General features: G+C 38.7%; 1 protein-coding gene across 4 annotated transcripts; it reads right to left on the reverse strand.

Moving 5' to 3' along the window:
- Positions 1-932: 932 nt before the first annotated feature.
- LOC131329039 (protein-tyrosine-phosphatase PTP1) lies at positions 933-17,395 on the reverse strand. Of its 4 annotated transcripts, none has more exons than XM_058362075.1 (9): positions 17,026-17,395; positions 9,584-9,680; positions 9,410-9,492; positions 9,142-9,282; positions 6,538-6,672; positions 2,990-3,138; positions 2,758-2,899; positions 1,383-1,497; positions 933-1,275 (listed from the first exon to the last, which is right to left on the reverse strand). In XM_058362075.1, the coding sequence occupies exons 1-8, from the start codon at positions 17,215-17,217 to the stop codon at positions 1,414-1,416; spliced, it is 1,023 nt and encodes a 340-aa protein (XP_058218058.1). In that variant the 5' UTR covers positions 17,218-17,395; the 3' UTR covers positions 933-1,275; positions 1,383-1,413. The 4 variants fall into 4 exon arrangements, with proteins under 4 accessions (XP_058218058.1, XP_058218060.1, XP_058218059.1 ...); XM_058362077.1 differs by having other exon boundaries at positions 933-1,278; positions 1,387-1,497; positions 17,026-17,373; XM_058362076.1 differs by having other exon boundaries at positions 933-1,284; positions 17,026-17,373.
- Between the last annotated feature and the right edge of the window lie 7,388 nt (positions 17,396-24,783).

Genomic DNA, 24,783 nt, shown 5'->3' on the forward strand with positions numbered 1-24,783 from the left:
CTTGTAATTGGGGTTTTTTTTTTTTGAGAAGTTATGCTGACGTTCGGTAAAGATAGAATGAATCTTAGCATATTTAACCTACCAGCTCTCCCATAACAATAAACGTATTCGTGAATACCCGTTATATTTAGTAAATTAACTAATACAAAGGACCTAATTAAAGGTCTTAGCAAATTCAATAAAACTAAACTAAAAACACAAAAGGGAAAAGCCATAAAAAATCATTTTCTGCATCAAACTAAAGTCCAGTCTCACCACAATAGTCGCTAAAAAATGCTGCCACTGTTGTGACAAAAAAGATCAAAAATCCGTCACGATGACTAATCAGGTCCAAGAGCCAAAAACCTGCCCTATTACTAATCAGGTCCAAGAGCCAAAAACCTGCCCTATTACTTCCACGATGACTGATTAGATCCAAGAGCCAAAAACCCGCCCTACTACTTCCAAACAGTCAGGAGACTCGAAACAAGTCTGAAAACTACAAACATTTATGCGGATATATAATCTATTCTAGCAAAAGACAAACACGCACAGCAGATATATAATCTATATTCTAGCAAAAGACAAACACGAACATCCCAATTGTTGGAATGATTTAGTTGACATATACTATTATAGATAATCATCCACATATAGAACTTAGGCCTAGCGTTGGAGGCCGAATTTTGACTTGGCTCTCAACCAGTCCAGAAGCATTACTTAAACTGCTATTACTTAAACTCCAGGAAGAAAAATTGCCCCAAAATGGCAATTAAATGATTGTTCGGATATCTGCCAAATCAGCGATCATGCCAGTTTCATATGTGGGGGTTTGGTGCAATGAAGATTGTTTCCCTTGGTTTTGGAGAAAAAGAATATTTATCAAAGCTTCAATAAATAATTCCTCCTCAAAAAAACAAAACCGACCTTCAACTCCAAGAACATTGCAGACATGAAGAAATGGTCAAGCATTAGGCAGTTAAAAACTCCTCTCAAACGTCCTCAATGATCAAGAATTGCCGTCGACAACTACAATAGGAATTTTCAGCATTTTATACGGTATGAGGAATAATATAACTAGGTGGCAAAGCAATATCTATTCTTCTCTCCTACGCAGAGAGAGAGAGAGAGAGAGAGAGAGAGAGAGAGAGAGAGAGAGATCTGCGAAACAATGGCACATCTCAGTTTTTCCCTTGCAAGCACAACCTTGTGAAGTAAAGAGATTGCTCTTGGTTCTTAAGAAACAAGTGGCTGGACTGTATCACACCTTGCATTGCGGAAGATTCACCATTATAGCTGCAAAAACTAGAGTTGGGTCACCACCTGTCATAGAAAGCTGTCGAAGGCAAAACCTAAAATTCTGTAATAGTATAAATCAGGTGTCTGAATCGTGCAGGAGAAACCTGTAAAGCCTCCATAAGCTCAAAGTGAAGACTATGAGCCATTTTGTTTGTTGAACTGAGAAATGAAGTCTTCAAGTTCATCAACAATAGCCTTATAGCAGAAAATGTATTGATCCTACAGCACAGCGAGTATTGTATGTCGTCAGTGGAGGTAGAATAGAATCACAATCTCATTGCAACTTATTTCATCCTTCAACACATTTTCGGTAAATAAGTAATCTTGGAAGTATACTATATAACAATAGGTGCAAGTGAATCCCTAAGAAGCAAGAATAAGGGCAGTTTAAATGGACATGCTGCCAAGGTGAATTTAAAAAAAGATGAAGCAATTACACAAGAAGGTTATACTTCATATACAATACCAAAAGAAGCCGTATATCCTAATTCGTTGGCATCGACTACATGTATGATGTATCCTTTTTTGCTAATATATAAGTACTCATTTTGCATCATAAATACTAGGAACTATTTTACACATTCAAGAAATGGACAATAGAAGCCCACACGAGGTCCTATACACAATGTTCTAGAAGTCGATAGGCACTAGTCGGGCAGTTGGCTACCTTCGAGCGATTAATCGTTCATATTAATTAGTAATCGGCAATTAATCATTAATCGGATCTAATCGGATAGGCCCCCGCAAGCGATTAATCGCAGATTAATTCCTTGTTTTAGAAGCCTACACACCAGTTTAAAAACTATATTCCCAGAACATATGGTACAGGTTCCTAAACTATAAAACTTAGATGAGGGTTTAACAACTACAAAATCCATGTCTTGAAAATAATAACCAGCTCTCAAATTGTTTTCTACAAACATGTGCCAGAATCTTTCTTTTTGATAAGTGAACTAAAGCAAAAAACACGATGGTTGATCCCAAATGGGTTTGACTCCCAAAAAACAAGCAAATCAGAAATAAACAAATCCTGCATTTACACAGCATTGGAATAGTGTCCAAAAGTTCTCTCCCGGTCTCATCCAGTAGGAAATAAGACGGATCCCTAGAAGGTAATGATTATGAAGGAGAAAACTGCTTTTCCCAAATTCTTAAGAGTATGGGAAATTTGGTGCAAACCAGATTAATGCCACTAAACATTAGATTTTAAATTGTTTTGAAGAAAAGGAAAGTTGTGGCACCTTGTAGAGCAAAATACACCCACCCCTACAATAATCTCTTTCAACATTTACTAATAAGGATTTGCCTGAAACTGTAGTCAAAGGATCATATCATCGCCGTTGTTTTTACTCTGTTGATAATGGCACCAGGCGCCAAAATGATCACTTCACTGACTAGTAAGTGAGTGGTCAAAAAGTTACATGTCCTCTATAGATCAAGAATTGGAATACAAAGCACCAAATAAAGAAGGAACTGTACCAATGTTTGAACCATTCCGATTCGCTGCGACCTAAACATTGTTATGGTATTAATGAGATCCAAAGCAGACATATCCCCAACAAGGACTCTCTGGATTGTATTGTGGATGGCACAATAAGTTCCAGTTCTCCCTATACCTGCACTGCATAAGAGAAGAGAATGTCTCAGGAATGTATACACAAGTTACTAGTGAAAATCATGGAAGGACAATGTGTGATAAACACAAGCTAACCTGCAATGGACAACTATTGGTCCAAGAGTGGGTGGTACACTGTAAGTTCTTTTTAATATATCACGGACAGCAAGGGTATTCTTGGGAACTCCATGATCTGGCCATTCAGGATATTGAATATGCAAAACCGACAGTGGCGGCTCTTCTGACTGCAGGAAAATAAATAGTAAGAAAAAACAAAGATTTATCCACAATTTCCAGATGATGCCCTTTATATGTGCTATACTAACACTCTAAGAAGGAAAGGAAAAAAAAGAAAAGGAAAGGAGACCTCTGCAAAGCACAAAGCACCAGAATGCCACATGTAGTAGCTCCAGTTACCTTCCCTAGCAAACAAATCCACTAGGTCTTACATTTGACAATCAATTTTATATTTCCATGGTTGATAGCCAAGAACAATGTCACCTGAAAGTAAGCTCATTTTCCAAATGCATAACAGGAAAAGGAACTGGTACAACCACATGTATTCCACCTTACGTTTAATTGTTAGTGGCTGTCACTCTGTCTCTCTGTCTTTTAGGAAGGACAAAGCTGCAAATATAAATGTTGACAATGTTGTACAGAACAGTGTTCTAAAAGAAGGATTTAATCGCCAATTAATCGGAAATTTGGCCTAACCGATTAGATTAATGCCTCGAAGGTTGAATTAGTAGGTCAGGAGGTTAATCGGAGTTAGTCGGCGATTAACCGGCGATTAGTCAGTCGGCGTCTAGCGGCGATAAGTCGATTAATCGGTTAATGGGCGATTAGTCGGCTATCGGCGATTAATAAGGGTAAAATCTATAATTTTGGAAAATCAAGGGGTGTAACTGTTATATACTCATACCATTTTAAGGGTTTTGAATCACAGTATTTAGGGCTTGTTCAACACCCAGTCATCGATTGATCGATCTCAGAGTCACCTGTCATATCTCTGTGTAAAACACAAGATTTCCGAGCCACCTATCGCCTCTCTCTCTCTCAAATTCGAGATCTCCTCTCACTCCACGTCTCCACCGACCTCGAACATTAGTGTTTTTTTTTTAAAAGCCCATACCCATATTGACACGTTAGTGATTCTGGAAACAAAGTGTAGTAATATTTTTTATTAAATCTTAACACGAAGTGTAGTATTGTTTGGTGTATATAAATAAAGTTATTATAATTGGTAAGTGACTAATAAATGAACGGCCCATACCTAGTACCAGTTGGTGTTATAATCATATTAACAGTTTTCTGTAAAGGAGAGATTTCTATGTCATATTTGAAAAACAATTGATGTTGTTGGATTGATAGATGAATGTTCAATTTTTTATGAGAGTTGTCATTGGGGAGTATTTATATATAAATAAATAAAAACCCGACTAACATTGATACAAAATTTAACAATGGAACTTAGGTCATAGTTTTATATGCAAATTTAGGTCTTGGAAATTCTCTATTTCGTTCCTTCTTCATTCTTTAAGTTAAGAGAAAAGTAACTCGAATATCAGCAAATCACAAATATTGGTGCTCACAATAAGATGCGAAAACCAGACTGCTAAGTAATGGTCTTTTCAACTCCCTGTAGCTGAGAATACACAAACCGTTTGGGATTTAACGAAATTTAAATGCATCTTTAATAGCAAATCTGGGATCATTATAGCACACGTTAAACTGCTAAGTGCTAATCTATCAAAAGGTCCAACACTGCAAAAGAAAGCATGTTGTGTCGAACAGAAACACGCAAAATAAATTGTTAAGATAGAAGCCTGCCAAAAAGGGACAACGGATGAGAAGATCACTTACTTCACAGTTCACACACCCCTGAAACAAACAGAATGTAACAAGAGGTAGACCTGTTAATCAACGGTGCTAGAGTCATACTTTATCAAAAGTCCCCGTAACAAACAGAATGTTACAAGTGGCGGACCTGTTAATCCCGTCCTCATGCTTTTCAAAAGTCCTTATCATTTAATCAACAGCTCGAGTCTTCATACAAGCCATAACTAGAGCCTCTGGTCGTCAAAATAAAAGCAATGTCTAGCTGCTCTTCGAATGATGCTCCTAAAACTTCACGTATATATAATTTGTATTATAAAAATTTGACATAAAAATTTGACACTTTGTACCTCTGGCAATTGACCACAAATGGTAAAAGGGCTGCCCAATCGCCCATAGTTAATCAACCTGACCTTTGGGTCTACATAGTTTATACTCAGCTATGACAAGTAGTGATGTTCTATCCTAAGCAGCAACATCCATCAGATGCTAATTCCATCAATTTTTTGTGTGGCTTTCTTTTATGACATTTTGTTTCTTTCTAGCACTAACAGACATTATTGGCAAATTAAGAAATGACCTTTGTTTAACCACACACATTGAGAATGATTTTATGAATATATGCTTCCACTCATTACACCAATCAACGGGAAAAAAAAGCTTTTACTTTTTGCTGTAAGGAGAATGCAAACAAAAGTATGTTACAGAAAAACCGCAAAAATTCACTCCAAAAAGATTAAAGATGCAAAGTATAACCAAATAACATGTAGCAGTACAAGGACTGTAAATTTATTCTCTTAGAGGATGTAATATTTAGTTTGGCTCAACACACTAAATGCATTACTAAACACATTTTTTTTTTTTTGCTAAGCATTACTAAACACATTTTCGTTTGACTTTCTATATACCAATGGCATTAACACATTAACAAGTTTCACAATCAATATGACACTCGTGCTATGTGAAATCCTGAATCCAGAGACGTTTTCTACCAAAGGCAATGACTTGGAATATGCAATTGCCAACATCTAAAGCCAAAACATGCTATCAGCTATAATTGTTAAAGCATCCAACTCAAAACCAATTGGCAATAAGGGAAGAGGCCGCCCAGGCTCATATACTAGTTTTTGAGGTGATAATTAAGTGACGAGGGACAAATTCCAAGACTCTCCTCTCCGCATGTGCGATCCCTGACTCGCACGTGGAGAGGTCAACAAAGGATCCGGAACATACAGATCAAAACGAAATAAAGTGCAACTATGGCACAGAGAAAGGGAAAACCCGTCCGAAAACCTAGCTCTGATACCATGTTAAAGCATCCAACTCAAAACCAATTGGCAATAAGGGGAGAGGTCGCCCAGGCTCATATACTAGTTTTCAAGGTGATAATTAACCGATGTGGGATAAATTCCAACACTAATATTTGGCAGGCGGTGAGAAGGGGATCTTACATCTGTTCAGGCAGGAAACTAGGAAAGTGATCATCAGACATTAAGGGAAATCAAGAAGGTATCTTTCATCAACTTTATCTTATCAAACATTTTACACTCATATGAGTCCATCTCTAGTTCAGTTGAAATACCAGTAGAGCTCCCAAAGTTATGTGCATAAAAGAGGTTCTTGTAATCTTCCACGAGAAATCTTCAACCAATAACACATACACGTTCCCGTGTTGAGGAAATAGCCGTATATTGTTTACCCATGCTTGGGCTTCGTTTATTTCTTTTATCCAGTCCATATTTGGCCTCATGGCCTTCGGAAATTTAAAACATTAAGACCTTTTCATCACTACAAAAATGCTACCTTACCTCTTTATAGTTCACCTCCAAGTGGCGCAACACTAATGCAGTATCTGTTGTCCTTATCCACTTGGTGACAATACAGATGTTACCAAATTCTCTTGGGCCATCCTCTGCCTGGAAATAATCTCCACATTTCACCATCTGCATGAAGTTTCAGTATTAAAAAAATACGAAATTCCAAAGGAGAAACAGGTCATAGGAATTAGAAGTACAAGAATTTCATATATTTCAAAGAGTAAGCCAAATGAAATTGAGGTGGTTATATAAAAACAAGACAAAAATCTCTTCAAAGTTCATATGCACAAACAAAGAGAAGTCAAAACTAATTCCAAGTTATCGGTTGTTCTAGTAGCTTCTAATAGAAGAATTATAAACATGAGCATGGCAGTCGCATTCGCATGCGCTAATCGATCAAAACCCTCAGGCTCATCGGCCTCTCATTCAAAACTAAGAGCAACTCAGGGAACCTACCTCATACAGCCCATCTTCATCCTAGTGGAGCAGCCTTTGATCGGACAGATCGAGCAGGCCTTGTCTAGTCATCAGAAGCGTACCATGGTCGGACTCATGGAGCTGGCCTTGTCCAGACGTCAGGAGCTTACCATGTGCAGTCTAAAAATACACAATTCTGAAACCCACCCACACCTAAAAAACTTCTTCGACCACGCCCAAGGAGTAAGCTTATAGACACACAGCTTCTGGTTTTAAGGCATATACGGAGTCAATTTGTTAGTGTTGGTTAATGGAACCCCGACTGTTATCTTTCAGGGGCTTCGTGAGGGGATCTCTATCCCCTTTGCTTTTCATTTTGGTGATGGAAACTTTGAGTAATTCCTTGGGAAGAGTTTTGCAGGGTGAGTTTCTGCAAGACATTAGGGTTGGCTCAGCTGCAGAGGCTCGTTTGTCAGTTTTCCATATGTTTTATTCTGATGATACCCTAAATATTCCATTGAGGTTTGAGTCTGTCTCTAGTAGATTACGCCTAAATGTCCAGCCAGACTTGATTCCAGCAGGGGAGGTGCCTCAGGCAGACAATTTGGCAACCATGCTTGGTAGCAGGGTTGTCTCCGCTCCAGTCACTTGTCTTCACCTCCCTTTAAGTGCTTCTGTTAAAGCCAAGATTGTTTGGGACGGGGTGGTACAGAGGTTTTAGAGGAGATCCGTTTGGGGGAAGAGATAGTAGTCATAGTACCCATTGCAAGGTGGCCGAAGCCAGATTAACATTGTGGTGTACTTCATGCATGTCCAACTATTTCGCTATCGGTGGCGAAAAGGCCAAAGAAGTTGCAAAAAGATTCTTACTAGGTGGCATAGGAGTGAAGGTGTTATATTCTTTGTTCTAAAAGTCAGTCTAGGTGGCCGACTAGTCGGCAGCTAGGTGCTAGGCGGGGGTCCAACGCCTAGCTTAAAATCGGCCTAGGCGCCGATTAGTTGGCTGCTTGGGGCTCTAGGCAGCCGATTAGTCGCCGCTAGGCGCCCCTCTCCCGCCCGACTTGCACCTAGCGATTTTTAGAATACTAGTTATAGTACCACTTGACTGAGTGGGGTAATGTGTGTAGGCTTGGGGGGCTTAGAAAGTTGGGAATTTTCAACAGCTTTCTTAGATAGGTCACAACGGAAGTTTACTAAGAGAGAGAAGTATTGGAAAGTGGTGGTTGGCTGGTTGCTAAGTACAGAGGCAGTTGGGGTAATTAGGTCTCGGTAGACAAGCTGTCATGGTCACGGGTTAAGGAAGGGCACTTAATTAGATCAGGGCAGGGAAGAGTTTTGGAAGTTTGTTAGGTTCCAAGTGGGGGGAGGGCTTAGGATGAATTAATAGAAGCACAAATGGTGTGGCGATATATGTTTTTATATGATATATGCTAAAAAGCATGCATTCAGACACACAATGCATACGATATCACACAACAAAGAAATGATATTTTCCAAGGAATGCATATAAAAGAAAAAGATATTTCTTTTCTTGTATTACATTATAATAGATATTTTTTATATGAAACTAGTAAGTAGTTGATTTTCCATTCTACATCCAAAGAAAAAAGTGAACCAAAAGAATCTAATATCTACTTTATTAATAATCCTCACAAAGAAATGGAAGTTTTGAACATCGACTTCCTAAAGTAAGAAAGTCTAAAGGAGGAGGGCCAGGAGGCATCAAATCAATGTTGCTTTCTTTTCTCTTTGGATCCTAGTTCTCTTTCAAACTTATCCTGTTGTTTCACCTCTATTAAATGATCAACAAATGTGCTTCTCAAGAGCCTGAAGTGTGTCTAGTTCTCACAAAGTACAATAGGACACATTTGACCGAGAATCCAAGATACGCTCATGACTAGGTATTTGTGTCAGAAATGGATATCCCACCTTCTTAGAACCATATGTGGTTCTTCCATGTTGGGACAATACCACCAGAATATGAATGCTTACCCTCCAGAAAACGATAGTAAGGCACTGACAACTACAGGATCAGCCAAACTAAGTTACAGCAAATGATAGCATTAGGTATTGCCGGACATATTAGCGTATCATCTCGTATGTACAATACTTCAAGAATTAACTAGGAACTGTAATGAAAGAACAAAAACAAGCTTGAATGCAATATGGCTGGATTACCCTATAGTTGTCCACCAATCGAGTGAGCATCAAAATAACAGGGCAACGATTCTGTATTATCATCTCCCAGAAGTCTTCAAACGTACAAGGCATTGGACCTTGTGTGGCTATGAACCGAGAAATGCTCTCAGCTGAAGAAGTCTACAATTGAAAGAGGTACTCTCAGAGGTTAATCAAAGGACATTCCATTTACCAAAAAGTAATACTATTAAGTGTTTAGTGGACTGCCACATACACATGGTTCCAGGTGGCAAGAAAAAGTTCTAACCTCAATGAAACTTGCATTGATATAACCCCTTGCTGATGGTCTGTAGTCCTTGCACGGGTTAAGAACAACCCTGTTTTTGTCAACTGATAAAAATGCATTTTGAAGATTATCATCCCCCAAATGATGTAAATAACTCTAGTTTTCCACATAAAAGATGTCAAGTAGATAACATACAGGGTATGACATCTGTATAGCGGTTTTTGTCAGAATTGACACTGTCAAGAGCCACAGAGCATCTACTCCTCATATCTGATGAGCTCATCCTATTGTTCTGTAAAACATGATAGAAGTTAGTTCAGAGAAAAGAAAAGAAGACACTGAGGACCAAATGTCACAATGAGACCCACTTCGCAAAGCATAAAACAAATAAGATGAGAAATATAACTTCTACAATCAAATAAATTTCTGCAAGCTGAGACATGTGTATTACTAGGTTTTATGGACATAAAGCATAGAAAGGCCCACGTTGAGTTCTAGAACAACATATAATCTACCGGCGACTGTACCAACATTGGCTAACACACATGTTGAAGAAAGATTTTTCACATGCAAGCAAACCTTTCTAAACTTGAAAGGGGAAAATTTAGTACCACCGTGTGTAATGTGTTATACGCTTTAAAAAACTGAACAGATTCATCTTTGGTGTAAAACGAATAACATAGCCATACGTATTTGGGCAAACTAGATGGATAAAGCTTTTGACGGAAAATACAGGAGGAGATTAAGAGCACACAAGGAATGTACCCGGGCCTGCCAAGTTAAACAGAAGGTCCATATATGTTATCCCCATATGGAGTGCTGAAGAAGGAAAAACAAAAAACAAAGACCAAACTTCATAAAGTTCTCCTCTCCACCCCACTCTCCAAAATATCGAAGCGCATTTGTTGGAAATACTGTTCCACACATGGCGCATAAGAAACAAGCACTTACCAAAAAACTGATGGAGAAAGAAAGAAACATTTCATTTTCGCTTACCCATCAAGTTGGAACAACAATTTTATAATCAATATTAAACCAGCCCTTCTCTATAGAACAGAGTGTACGTTAGTCAAGGAGTGTTATGCTCATAAATGAAGTGCATATGAATTACAAACATTGACATGAAAGTAGTCAACATATGTTCAAGGTTATGGCAAACTTAATAACCTTGAACTTGTCTTGTTCCCTGCAGTTTTCTCTCTTCAGATGTTATTTGTGGGTTTTTGGGGAAAAAGGAGAACCCAAAATTAGGTTTCTCTCTCTCACACTTTGTATTTATATGGACAAGAGTAAAAGTACAAATATAACCCTAAATAACAAATACATAACAAAGTGAACCCTAACTTAACACTCCCCCTCAAGTTGGAGCAAAGATATCTATCAGGCCCAACTTGAACACAATGGAGTGAAAGATCTTACTACTAAGTCCCTTTGTAAATATATCAGCTAACTGGTCCTCAGACCCTACAAACGGCATATATATCAAACCCTTGCTCAACTTCTCCTTTATGAAATGTCGATCAATTTCTATATGCTTCGTTCTATCATGCTGCACAGGATTATGAGCAATATTTATCACCGCTTTGTTATCACAATAAAGTTTCATAGGACCACCGTTAGAGATCCCCAAATCCTTCAACAAGGTTTGGAGCCACAAAAGCTCACACACACCATGAGCCATAGCCCTATATTCAGCTTTTGCACTTGATCTAGCTACCACTAACTGCTTCTTATTGCGCCAAGTAAACAAATTCCCAGCAAAAAAGGTGCAGTAGCCAGAAGTGGAGCGCCTATCATCCACTGAACTAGCCAGTTGGTTTAGTAAAGGCTTCCAACCTCAGGTGACCATGATTGGAAAACAAAATTCCTTTACCTGGAGCCGATTCGAGATATCTCAAAATACGGTAAACTGCATCAAGGTGCACTGTATGTGGCTCATGCATAAATTGACTGACTACTCCAATGACATGTAATATCTGGTCTAGTAAGAGATAAGTATATCAAACAGCCCACAAGTCTCTGATATCTCTCCTTATCTATATGCTCTCCAACATCTCCATAAGATGATGATTAGCCTCAATGGAAGAGTCTGCAGGTTTGCATCCCAACATACATGTCTTCCAAAAGATCAAGAATATACTTCATTTGGGAGATAAAAATGCCTTTATCAGATCGGACCACCTCCATCCCAAGAAAGTATCTCAAAGATCCAAAGTCTTTAATCTCGAACTCTTGAGCAAGACGAGCTTTAAGACTGAGTATTTCATCAACATCATTGTCTGTCATGATTATGTCATCCACATAGATAATAAGAATAGCAATCTTATCGTTACCTCCCTTGATGAACGTAGTATGATCTGCATGACTCTATCTGTATCCAAATCTCAACATATCTTTGAGAAATCTGTCAAACCACAATCTAGGTGACTGCTTTAATCCATAGAGGGCCTTTTTCAATTTACACACCTTTCCTTCAGTAACAAAGGAAGAGAAACCTGGTGGTATATCCATGTACACTTCTTCTAAGTCACCATGAAGAAATGCATTTTTTACATCAAATTGTTGAAGAGGCCAATTCAAAATAGCAGCACAAGAGAGCAAAGTCCAAATAGAGTTCATCTTTGCTACCGGAGCAAAGGTTTCCTCATAGTCGATACCGTATGTCTGAGTAAAGCCCTTGGCAACCAATCTTGCCTTGTATCTCTCAACTGTTCTATCTGCTTTATATTTTACTGTAAACACTCATTTACAACCCATTGATTTCTTTCCCTCCAGAAGAGACAATAGTTCCCAATAGTTCCCAGGTGCCATTCTTTTTCAAGGCTGTCATCTCCTTTACCATAGCTTCTTTCCACTTAGGTATTATGAGAGCTTCCTTCCAACTCTATGGGATAGATACGGAAGAGAGAGAGGAAACAAAAGCACGATACGAAGGAAATAAACAATTATATGAAACAAACTATGAGATGCGATGTTGAGTATATGTTCTAACTCCTTTTCTAAGAGCAACAAGAGCATCAAGATCATCGGAAACAAGAAGGGATGGTTCATTACCAGATGAGTCAGCTGAAGAATCAGAAACTAGAATTGAAGCTGGAGTAGGTGATAGTGATCGGTAAGGTGGTATCGCACAAGCAAGCTATCCCTTTTTCCGTCGAGAATTTCTGCAAGTTAGGCAACTTATGGGGGTAAAGCCTATAGTCATCAACATCTCGGCTACTCATATCATGTTCTACTCTTTCTTCAGATACTTCACTAGAGTTTTCCTTCTCTCCTTCACCATAACAAGGTATTGAAAAGTAAGACCATGACTCCTGATGATTATGGGATGTCAACATCTCTTCCTCCATATTATTCTCCCCCTAAAGAGACATAGTGGAAAGAGGGTAAAAAGAAGTTGTTTCCCAAAAGATGACATCCATAGAAACAAAATGTTTACGGAAGTAAAGGTCATAGCATTTATATCCTTTCTGGGTAGGGGAATAGCCGAGGAAAACACATTTACAAGCCTTGGGATCTAACTTGCCACAAGGATGATGTTTAGGAGCATGGACAAAACACAAACAACCAAAAACTTTGGGTGGAAAGGAAAAGACCGAAGAACTATGAGGGAGAAACTCGAGGAATTTTAAACTGAAGAACAGTGGATGACATGCGATTGATAAGATAAGCTGCAGTAAGAATAGCTTCGCCCCAATAAAATTTTGGGACATTCACAGTGAACAAGAGAGAACGGGCTACCTCAGCAAGGTGACGATTTTTGCATTCAGCAACCCCATTCTGCTGTGGAGTGCCAACACAAGTTTGAAAAAGAATTCCATACTCAATAAGATATGCCCAAAAATGTCCATCAAGGTACTCAGTCTCATTATCACTACGAAGGATTTTAATGTTGGTGTCAAATTGAGTACGAACCATCTGATGAAAAGATTTAAAGCATGAAAAAACCTCATTTTTGGAATGAAGTAAATACACCCAAGTGACACGAGAGTAACAGTCAATAAAAGTGACAAACCATCGATAACCAAGTAACTGGGGAATGACCCAAACATCAGAATGGATTACCATAAAAAGAGAATCACTTCTTTGATTAACAGGAGCATAAAAAGAACGTTTGTGTTTAGTCAGCTCACAAGCTTCACAAAAAAACTGACTCCTAGTACATTACTTAGTTAAAGTAGGAATTTTTTTTTCTAAAATCCCAAAAGATGGGTGACCCAATCTACGATGCCACTGATGCAATAAAGTAAGAGTTGAACTCGTATCTGCTGCAAGAGCTTGACCCAATGACAAAGGCATAAAAGATGGACGAGGTGCAGACTCCAAAAAGTATAGACCACCATGAGCTTTACCACTGCCAATCATTCTCTCCATTTCCACCTCTTGAAAGACACAATGTGTAAGAGAAAAGATCACGGAGCAATTCAAGGAATGGGTAAGACTACTAACAAAGAGAAGATTAGTAGAAAAATTTAGAACATGAAGAACTGAAGAAAGAGAAATGGTTGGAGAGTAGCGAATGAAACATTTCCCTGATATAGCAGATAAGGAACCATCAGCTACTCTTCTGACCTTATCGTTACCAGAACATGTAGAGTATGAGTAAAAAAAGGATGAACAATCTGTCATATGATATGGGACACCAGAATCTATTATCCAAGGAAGAGATGAGGAAGCAGTAGATGCACTAGCTCGAATACCGGTGTGAGCAAAGTACGAGGATGTGGTGGAAGTAGAAGCTGTGGAAGAAGAAGAATCAAACCTAGCCATTAGGCGCCTGAAAGTCTGTAACTCCCCCCGAGAAAGAGAACCACCACTTTGAGAAGTATCAAGAACTTGCAAACAAGCACCAATAGGGTCAGGTAACATGTCAGCAACTGACTCCGAAACATGTGCATGAGAACACACAGGACCGCCACCTCAACCAATGCCTTGTCCACGATAGAGACAACCATTCAACTTCCAACAAAATTCCCTCGCATGCTTGGTTTTGTTGCAATAGTCACACCGAAGCAATTCCTTATCAACCGAGCCACTTTTATCACCAAGTTGACCCTGGTTGGACTTACCATCCCGTGGAGAGGGAAAGGCAACTAAGGCAGAGCGATCCGAAATGGGAGGATGAACCATCGCACTCTGTCTGCTCTCCTCCTGTAGAACACATGCATAGGCCTCTCCTAGAGTAGGAAAAGGAACCCAGCCTAATACCTGCACTTGAATTTGATCATATTCTATATCAAGGCCGGCAAGAAAATCATAAATGCGCTCCTTCTCCACCATCTCATGAAATGTAATGGCATCAGCAATGCAAACAGCTTGAAAGGCTCGGTAGTAATCAAGTTCTTGCCACTCTACTCTCAACTCAGCATAAATACACAGCAAGGGATCGATTGTGTTGATCCAATCCCCCAAGTCTCTTCCTTAACTCAAAAGTTTGAGCATCATTTCCCTTCCAGGAATTACCCTTCCGGGAATAGGTTTGTGCCACAGTAATCCAAACCAAATATGGAGTGTCTAGAAGCAAGAAGGTATGACGAATAGTAGGTATCATAGAGTTGAATAACCAAGTCATAGCCAAAGCATTCTGCGACTTCCAAGTCTCAAGTTCTGGTCCAGTAGTTGTTGGTTGTGTAACAGGGCCTGCGATGAATTTTGACATGTCACGGGCCGTAACGGCCAAGGTAAAAGAGCGAGACCAAAGCAAATAATTGGTACCATCCAACTTAATTTGACAAATATCAAGAGGAGAGTTATTTAGAGTCCCAACATAACTCAACTCATTCTTGGCACTAGCGGAAGCAATTTTGGGATCCTCTGACATATCAACGGAGAAACAACCCCCCAAAGCAGACAGTACCCAGTAAACTCAACACTAACCAGCCTCAAAGCAACACCAGTTACAGCAAACAGATGTAACCCAACCGAAATCAACCCTAAAAGCAGAGATTCGAGTGCCCAAAAACAGATTGAAGACTCTTACCACTGTGTTGACTGCCGAAATAGTGATAAAACTGAAAGCCGAGCTCTAAAAGGGCACTGAAATGCCTGGAAATGGCAGGAACAGACTTGAATCGAGCAGGAAATGCTGGGTCAAGTCTGAAAGGGTACCGAAATGCCTGGGTCGAGTCTGAAACAAGCAAACCCAGCTCTGTCGGGCGCCAAAAAGGGTGGATAAAGGACGGGACAGCAAGGACGACGTCAAAAAAGGTATGGATCTGACTCGCCGATGTCAGAAAGGACTACCGGAGGTCTCGCCAGACAGGTCGATCGAGAAAATGGGTGAACTAGGTCACCAGGTATGTTATTCAGCTCTGATACCATGTGGGTTTTTGGGGGAAAATGAGAACCCAAAATTAGGTTTCTCTCTCTCACACTTTGTATTTATAAGGACAATAGTAAAAGTACAAATATACCCCTAAATAACAAATACATAACAAAGTGAACCCTAACTTAACATTATTAGATAATAAAAGATCACCTATTGTCACAAAAGCTTCAAAACTTTGAGGAAGTAGGCGAATCCAATTCTTTTCTTGATAGCGGCATGCATGAAATCTAGACATAACAATTTATGCAATACCTAGTTTTTGCTTGATATGATTACTCGAAAGAAAACTTGGCCTAGCTCTTACTCAGAAAGTTACATACTTCCACATAAATAGTGGAAGACAATAAATAGAGGAAGACAACATGCCTTAGCAATCCACATAGAAAAGTAACTATCGAGCAAAAAAAGTGATCCCTTATATATTGTACCGCTAATTAAGCATTATAGGAATTTCTACCTCTCCCACAATTTCAATAATTTAGTTCTTGAAAACCGATGTCCAGATCAACTTACACACACATTGACTAATTGTGGGGCCTGAAATTAACGGCCAGACAACTTCTAGTGGCCCTAATATGTTTTCCCTAACCACTATTTCTTAACAAACAATATTGAAGCCGGGCGGAAGAGTTTTGAGGTTATACTTTTTATTTTCTTTTTTGAGGGGTGTATTCTGCTTCCTAAAGTATCCCCTTTTTTTAGGTATATAAATACATCTCCTGAGGCATACCAAAAACTCTCTCCCAACCCTTGGCTAGTGATATTCACAGTGCTTTTCTTTCGAAACAACAATGCGAGTCAGACCTCCATTTACACGTCCTCTCTCACAAATTTTGGTGGTTCCCACCATCACTTGGTGAGCAGTCCAACATCAGACGATTCAGATGTATGCATAAATAGAAGTGCTACAACCAATCAACATGAGATGAAACACTGAACCACAACACACCTGCCTACGTGGCATTGCATGATTTGTGGTTGCAAAGTAGTTTCATAGTGGTTGTTCTCCCATTACCAATTATGCAGTGTCACGTAGACGGGTGTGGTTGGTGTTGTGTCGCTAGCATTACTGATGAAACAAGGCCACTGGGTAAAGTCTGGGCGATACAATCAAAGCTGTTTTAAAATTAAAATTTGAAAATTGATGTAAGGGTTCCAGTCTATGACAGAAATCCTTCACCACGTTTCTCACGTTTTCATTAACCTAGTTCTCAGCAAGAAAACTTCCACACACACCTACACGGAAAACAAATACGTACATGAAGGTACACAAATATGAGTGCGAAATTGTGATGGATTTGGTGGAAACCTGTAAGATGGAGAACTCCTTGGCGATCCCTCCCGGCATGAGTAGCTTGTCCTTGAAAGTTTTGACAGCGTCGGTGCAGCGGCGGAGCTGGTCGGGGGAGAGGGGCGGCGGCGGCAGCAGAGAATCGGCGGAGAAATTGAACGGTTCGGCAGAAGTGGAGGAGGCCGCGAGGGGTTTCCCGGCGGTCGCCATCGCCGATCTCCGACGGCTGCTGGCTCGACTGGAAATGGCGTTCCCCGTGGTTCCAGATTCGGTGTCGTTTTAAAACGCACACTCACACTCACACTCACACTCTCTCTCTCTCTCTTCCTCTTCTCACTAGGATCATTTTCGCTAGTGGATCTTTGCTGTCTATAATGGGTCAATTGGCGTGGTAAGGATCATTACTAGGAGCCTTATTTTTAAGGTTAAAAAATTATACCAACTGTTCCTATAGTTTTGTCTAAACTTCAATTGAGTTTCTATACTATCAATTACTATAACGATTTTAACCTGAATTTATATGTTTTTTTTCCCAATTACTAAGTCGAATCAACGACACTGTTTAGGCCAACAGCCCTGCATAGATTTTGTGCACATACATTATGCATAGATCACGGTGTGGGGTTCACTTCTATTTTCATTCCAATAATTCGACCCGTTTATCTTTGGATCTACAATCTATATGAAAAGTTAGAAGATTGGATCAAGTATGTATAATTTTTTGATTAAATATTTTAAATTTAATCAAACATTTCATAGCCAAAGTGAGCCCCACACTGTGACCTTGCTCCTTTATTATTATTATTATTATTAAAAAATAATGAATTTCCATAGATTCTAGATGTTGGGTTTTCAAACCTGCTTCCATTTATTGTATATGTTCTGAATTGGATAGGTCTAACGTTTATAACTCTCCCTTGTCTCTAGAAAAAATAGGCGACTCCGGATCTAGGTTTTCCTTGGGGGTGGGGCTACCGCCCCCTTGCTCCCCCCTCGCCAGTCACCCTTCTTCACCTCTCCGCCCGTTGATATCCATCCTCAACCAGATCCACTCTCCACCGCCTCCTTCTCGTCACCTCCACCGCTCCTTCGCCGTCCCCCCTCCCCTTGGGTTCATTTTTTTGGCTAGATCTGACAGTGAGATGAAGCTAGGGTGGTACGACTCCCTCCGACAAATAAGTCTCCAGTTTAATAGTGGCGCTTGTCCTGCGGCATCTCCAAGATCGGAGGTTTCTTTTTATTTTTTTCTTTGATTTTTAGTCTAGTTTTTTGGTTTTGTTTCATCCGATTGTCTAGGCCAGTTTCTATCTGGATGTTTAGGCTGGTTTCTGTTCGGATGTAGTCCGATTTCTATCCTGGTGGGTTTCCTCCTCGGGATTTTGTTTCAGTCTAGTTTCTTCAGATCTCGTACTTGGTTTCCATCGGATTTTATGCTGTCTTTGATATGGAGCTCCACCATCCGAGGCATCTGGTGTCTGGATACTAGCTCCACTTAAGCTGATCCTTGTTGATTATGGTGTGGAATGAGCGATGGCTCATGCTTAGGCACAAGCCATCAGTTTCGTCTATTTTCGTTAGTTTTAAGGTTTGGTTGTATTTTTGTATCTCTGTATTTGGATGGAAATCTGTAATTGTCGAATGGTCTAATCTGTATTAAGTGCTAATCAGTAGATGTCGTATGACTTGTTTAAATGAATATGCTTCTTCCATTGACAAAAAAAAACTGCTTCCATTTCAAGCCAAGACATTGCAAAATCGGTGTGTACAAAATCTATATTCAAAGACTTTATGTTAGGCCAATGGATAGAAAAACAATTAACATGTGCACATAGAATTTTGTGAGGCCCACCTCGAATCCTTTTGAACACCAATAAGTCTGTTGACACAGACTTATTATAAATAGATCGCACACAGATTTTTGTGTGGGGTTTACTTTGGGTCCCACACAAATAAACCAAACCATTCATTCAATATAAAATATTTTTTTAAGGACTCTCGCAAAAAATCAGCTCAATCCAATGACTATAGGTGTTTGATCCAATCATCTAATTTTTCATTATCCTGAAATCCGAATGAAAAGTTAGATGATTGGATCGAATACCTATATGTATCAAATTGAGCTGATTTTTTGTGGGGGCCTTTGAAAAAATGTTTTTCATTTAATGAACGGCTCAGATCGTTTGTGTGAGACTTAGAGTAAGCCCCACACAAAAATCTGTGCACGATCTGTGTGCAATTATCTGTGTGAATAACATAGTTGTTTGAACACCTCAAATTTTTAAAATTTTATGCATGCATCATCTGTTTTACTCCACATGTGCAAGTATCGTGCACAATATTATGAAAAGGAAAAAAAATAGGGGGAAAATTGTAACGCCCCGACTTTTCGGAAGCAATATAAAATAAAATCTTAAGAAAACTTTTCTAAATAAATATAATTTTTCAAAATAAAGTTTAGCTATTACAGTTACAAAATAAATTTACTGATTTAAAATACATTAACTTCAGAGCTGACTCTAGGCTTGATACAAATCCGAAGCATACTAGATCTTCGTTCTTGATATTCTTTCCGTATCGATCTGCGCCATCTTTGAATCATCTCCATTGAATCCTGCGCCTTCTGGCAAATTGATCGCCGAAGCAAACGATTTGCCAGGATACAGACGTATCCGTGAGTGATAAATCACCTAGTAGAATAATCCAACCCAACCACCCCTCTTACTTTACAACTAGCAGGTAACAAGATAATATTGAATCGAAGAAGCCAAACAAATATTCTCCACATAAGCCAGTTCATTACTATCCATAACCTAATGTGAAATCTAAGATCTCTCCGCGAGATCTTTCCTCCCCAACCGCTAGCTATGCCCTGTCCCATGAGTTCACTTTCTTTTATTGTCGCGGATTGCATTTCAGTTATGTACCTAGCGTATATCCCTCTCATTACAACAAAAGAAAGCTTATCATGCCCGAATCATAACTAGGGTTCGTTTATCTTATATATACCACTTCACAATCATCACTGGGCTTACTTTGCCAGTATCAATACATCATTCATCATTGGGCTTACTTTGCCAATCATCATTCATCAATCAACACTGGGCTTACTTTGCCAGTTTCAAACCATCACATCCAACTCATCAAATCTCAAAATCCCGCTTGCAGGCAATCTAAAAATAAAACTTTCCAATTTATCAATTATCTAGCATCGTCTAGATGAGTTCTATTTTGCAATACCACCCCATGTCTCTAGGGTCCAATCTAGCATTCAAATCAAGTATCGATGTAATATACAACAAATCAATAATAATTAAAACAATTAATAAACAATGTAATCAAGCAACTTATTATGAACGGGCCGTTGCCCTTAATCTTGTATGGTCACGATGTCAATAAAAAAGTAAGAGTTTTAAAAGGAAATAAAAAGGAAAATTTTCTGGGCTCTTATTAATTAATTATAAGATAATAGATTAATTAAAAACCAATTTAATACATTAATTAGATAAAAATATTAGGATATTTATCATGACCTTAAATAAGAGTCCTAAAGGTCCTATGCAACCAGTAGAGTGTCAAAAGTTGGGTTCGGAGGGTCACGGAATTAATTTAAATAAAGACGTTAAATAAAGTGGCCGAAAGTGAAGTAAATAGATAATAAATAATTTACAAATTAAAATATGTTACGGTTAACAAAATTTCATCTTCAGAAAGTAGAGAGTCTAAATAAAATTATTCAGGCATTAATAATAAGGTTTATAAGGTCGTAAAGAATTTTTGATTGGAAATGCTATAAAAATAACAATAAATAGTAGATTAAATAAAAAAATATTAATTAAACAAGATATCATCTTTAAGATGCAAGAAGTCTAGGAAAAATTAGTTTGGGTGTTAAAACATTGTTTGGAAGGTCGTAAAGATTTTTTGTTTGTAAACTTTGATAGATAACTAATAAATAATTTAATAAATAGATAATTAAATAAAAAAAATATAATCTTAACAAGTTATGATCTTTGAGGTGTGAAAAATTTATAAAAAATAGTTCGGGGGTCAAAAATAGGGTTCGGGAGGTCGCGAAGTTGTTTCGAAACATTTAAAACCAACTCAATCTACCAGATAAATTAAACTGATATAATTAATATATTTTATACTAATATGATATTACACTGTAATAAAATAATATCAGATCAGTAGTTTTTCATAATAATAATATCAGACGGATTGTAAAATAAATATCAGAAGGGTCATCTTCTTCGTAAATAACTTCAAATAAAGTGTTGGGATCAAAAATAATATCAATTTGGTAAATACGGCAGAAAACGCGCGGTTAACTATATTTTTTTCGTTCGGGACATAGGGTCAAGCATATAAACACTTAATATACTTCGAGAAGAGGTTGGAATGAATTATAATACCTTTAATCGGATCGAATTGATTTAAAAAACGAATCTTGAATTTTGGGGAAGAAAACTTCAGGTTTTTTGATCGGAAGACTTTGGGATGGGATTGAGGCTTGTTTGGGGATGCTCTGGGTTGCGGGAAGAGTTTGGAACGATCGAATTGGATTTTGGTCGGGTCTTGGTACAAAATCCACTTTTCTCTTTCTTTCTTTCTCTCTCTAAAACTCCATGGATTGAAGCTTGGGTTTCTTTTGTTTTTCTCTTTTTTTTTCTGGTTGGCGCGTGGGGAATATTGTGATGTAAATTTCGTGGGTCAATGGGGTGGGGTATTTATAGGAGAATTTTGGTGGAAGAGGATAATGGTGAATTTAATGGAGTTGGGTTCATGGGATTTGGAATAGACGAATAGGGCTTGATTTTAGGGTTAGGGAGGAAGTAGAGACTACGGAGAGACAGAAGAAGTTTGTATTTGTGAATGCATAAAATTTGTGTGTAGGAAAATTTAAAAAAGAATACATGTATATATTACATGCATAATTGTATTTTAAAAAAAAATTGCATTAAGGAAAATAATTCTAAATAATATTATATTTAGGAAAAAAAAATTGGGTCAAAAATCCGGGTCGTTACAAAAATAATGGAAACACTGTTGACACAGACTATTGTGCACGATTTTTTTGTGGGGCCCACTTTTGGGTCTCACACAAATGATCCGATTCATTTATTAATTTTATAATATTATTTTGAGGGACTCCGTAGAAAATCAGCTTGATAGGATAAATGTAAGTGCTTATCAAATCTTACATAGCATTGACACGTGAAACACATCATGAATCCTTGCAAGTTCAGGTGTCAAAGCTAAACGATACGCCACCGGCCCAACTCTTTCAATTATTTCGAATGGTCTGACATACCGTGGATTTGGCTTCCCTTTCTTTTCAAACTGCAAAACTCCCTTCATTGGAGAAATTCTAAGAAAAACCTAATCACCCTCCTGAAATTCCAATTCCCTTCTATTGGCATCTGCGTAGCTCTTTTGTCTATCTTGAGCCGCTTTCAATCTGTCTTGAACCAATTGAATTTTCTCTGCAGTTTCTTGCACAATGTCTGGCCCAGTAATCTGATCTTTTCCCATATTTGTCCAACATAACGGAGACTTGCATGGCCTACCGTATAGTGCTTCAAACGGTGCCATCCCAATGCTTGCTTGATAGCCATTGTTGTAAGCAAATTCTGCCAAAGATAGATGCTCCTCCCAACTGCCTTGCAAATCTAGCGAGCAAGCTTGTAACATATCCTCTAATGTCTGAATTGTTCGTTCGGACTAACTATCGGTCTGGGGATGAAATGCCATGCTAAAATTGAGTTTGGTCCCCATTGCTTTCTGAAAACTTTTCCAGAACCTTGAAACAAATCTCGAATCTCGATCTGAAACAATAGCTGCTGGAACTCCATGCAAACGCACCACTTCCCAAACATAGATAACACCCAACTGATCCATCGTATGCGTATTCCTCACTGGCAGGAAATGAGCAGTCTTGGTCAATAGATCCACAATTATCCATATTGAATTGTTTCCTTTCTGCGTGCGAGGTAGTCCTATTACAAAATCCATCATTAAATTCTCCCACTTTCCTTCAGGTATAGGTAGTGGCTGTAATAAACCGGCGAGTTTTCGTTGTTCCGCTTTGATCTGTTGACATGACAAACATTTACTCACATAATCCACCACTTCTTTTTTCATACCCATCCACCAATACTGTTGCCTCAGACTTTGGTACATTTTTGTTACTCCGGGGTGACATGCAAGCTTTGACATCTGGTGTTCATCTAAAATTTGTTGCTTAAGCTGGGGAATGTTAGGAACACACATCCGATTCCTAAACTTCATTACTTGTCCATCAATTGAAAAATCGATGTGGGGTTTGTCCTTCACCTGATCGTATATTTTCTTCAATTTATAATCCTCCATTTGTCGAGTCTTTACTTCTTCAATCAATGTTGGTTGTACTGTGATCACATAACACTTAACATTGGACATTTTAGCAACAATTTCTACGTTCAGCCTTTTCATCTCTTCCTGTAAGGTTTGTTGCTGGGTAATAAGATGATTCAACTTTCCTACCGTCTTTCGGCTCAGTGCGTCGGCTACCACATACGCCTTACCAGGATGATAGCGAATCGTAAAATCAAAATCTTTCATCAGTTCTAACCAACGTCGTTGCCTCAAATTTAATTCCTTCTGAGTAAAAATGTACTTCAGACTCTGGTGATCAGTATAAATCTCACAAGACACTCCATAAAGATAGTGACGCCAAATTTTCAGCGCAAAAATGACAACAAATAATTCTAGGTCATGTGTTGGGTAATTCTTTTCATGAGGCTTCAACTGCCAAGAAGCATATGCTACAACTCTCTCACGTTGCATCAATACACAACCCAATCCTTGTCGTGAGGCATCGCTGTAAATAGCAAATCCTTCAGTTCCATCAGGAAGTACAAAAACTGGAGCTGTCGTGAGTCGTTGCTTTAGCTCTTGAAAGCTCTGCTCTCGTTTCTCTGTCCAAATAAATGGCTCCCCCTTCTTTGTTAGCTCACTCAAGGGTACTGCAATCTTAGAGAAGTCTTGCACAAACTTCCTATAATAACCGGCCAAACCCATGAAACTTCGAACTTCGGTTACAGTTGTCGGCCTTGGCCAATTCACAATTGCTTCAATCTTTTGGGGATCCACAGAAATTCCTTCACCATTTATAACGTGCCCAAAAAAAAACCACTTCCTTGAACCAAAATTCACACTTTTTAAATTTCGCATACAACCTTTGTTCCTTAAGGGTTTGCAACACAATTGGAAAATGCTCTGCATGCTGTTCGTCATTCTTCAAGTATATCAAAATGTCATCAATGAACACGATCACCAAATCATCCAAATAACGCTTGAATACCTGATTCATCAAATCCATAAAGGCAGCGGGGGCATTTGCCACTCCAAATGGCATCACAATAAACTCATAATGACCATACCGAGTACGAAAAGCTGTCTTCTCAATATCCTCTCTTTTCACTTTTAACTGGTGGTATCCTGAACGCAAATCAATCTTAGAAAATATCTGACTCCCTTGCAATTGATCAAACAAATCATCTATTCTAGGTAGTGGATATTTATTCTTGATCGTCACTTTGTTTAATTCCCGATAATCAACACATAGCTGCATAGTCCCATATTTTTTTTTTACAAACAACACTGGTGCTCCCCATGGTGATGAGCTAGGTCGTATAAAACTTTTCTCCAGCAATTCCTGTAGTTGCACTTTCAGTTCCTTAAGCTCTGTTGGTGCCATCCGATAAGGTGCTTTAGAAATAGGTTGTGTATCAGGTG

Source organism: Rhododendron vialii, chromosome 6a (genome assembly GCF_030253575.1).
Source record: "Rhododendron vialii isolate Sample 1 chromosome 6a, ASM3025357v1".
Lineage (NCBI taxonomy): Eukaryota > Viridiplantae > Streptophyta > Magnoliopsida > Ericales > Ericaceae > Rhododendron > Rhododendron vialii.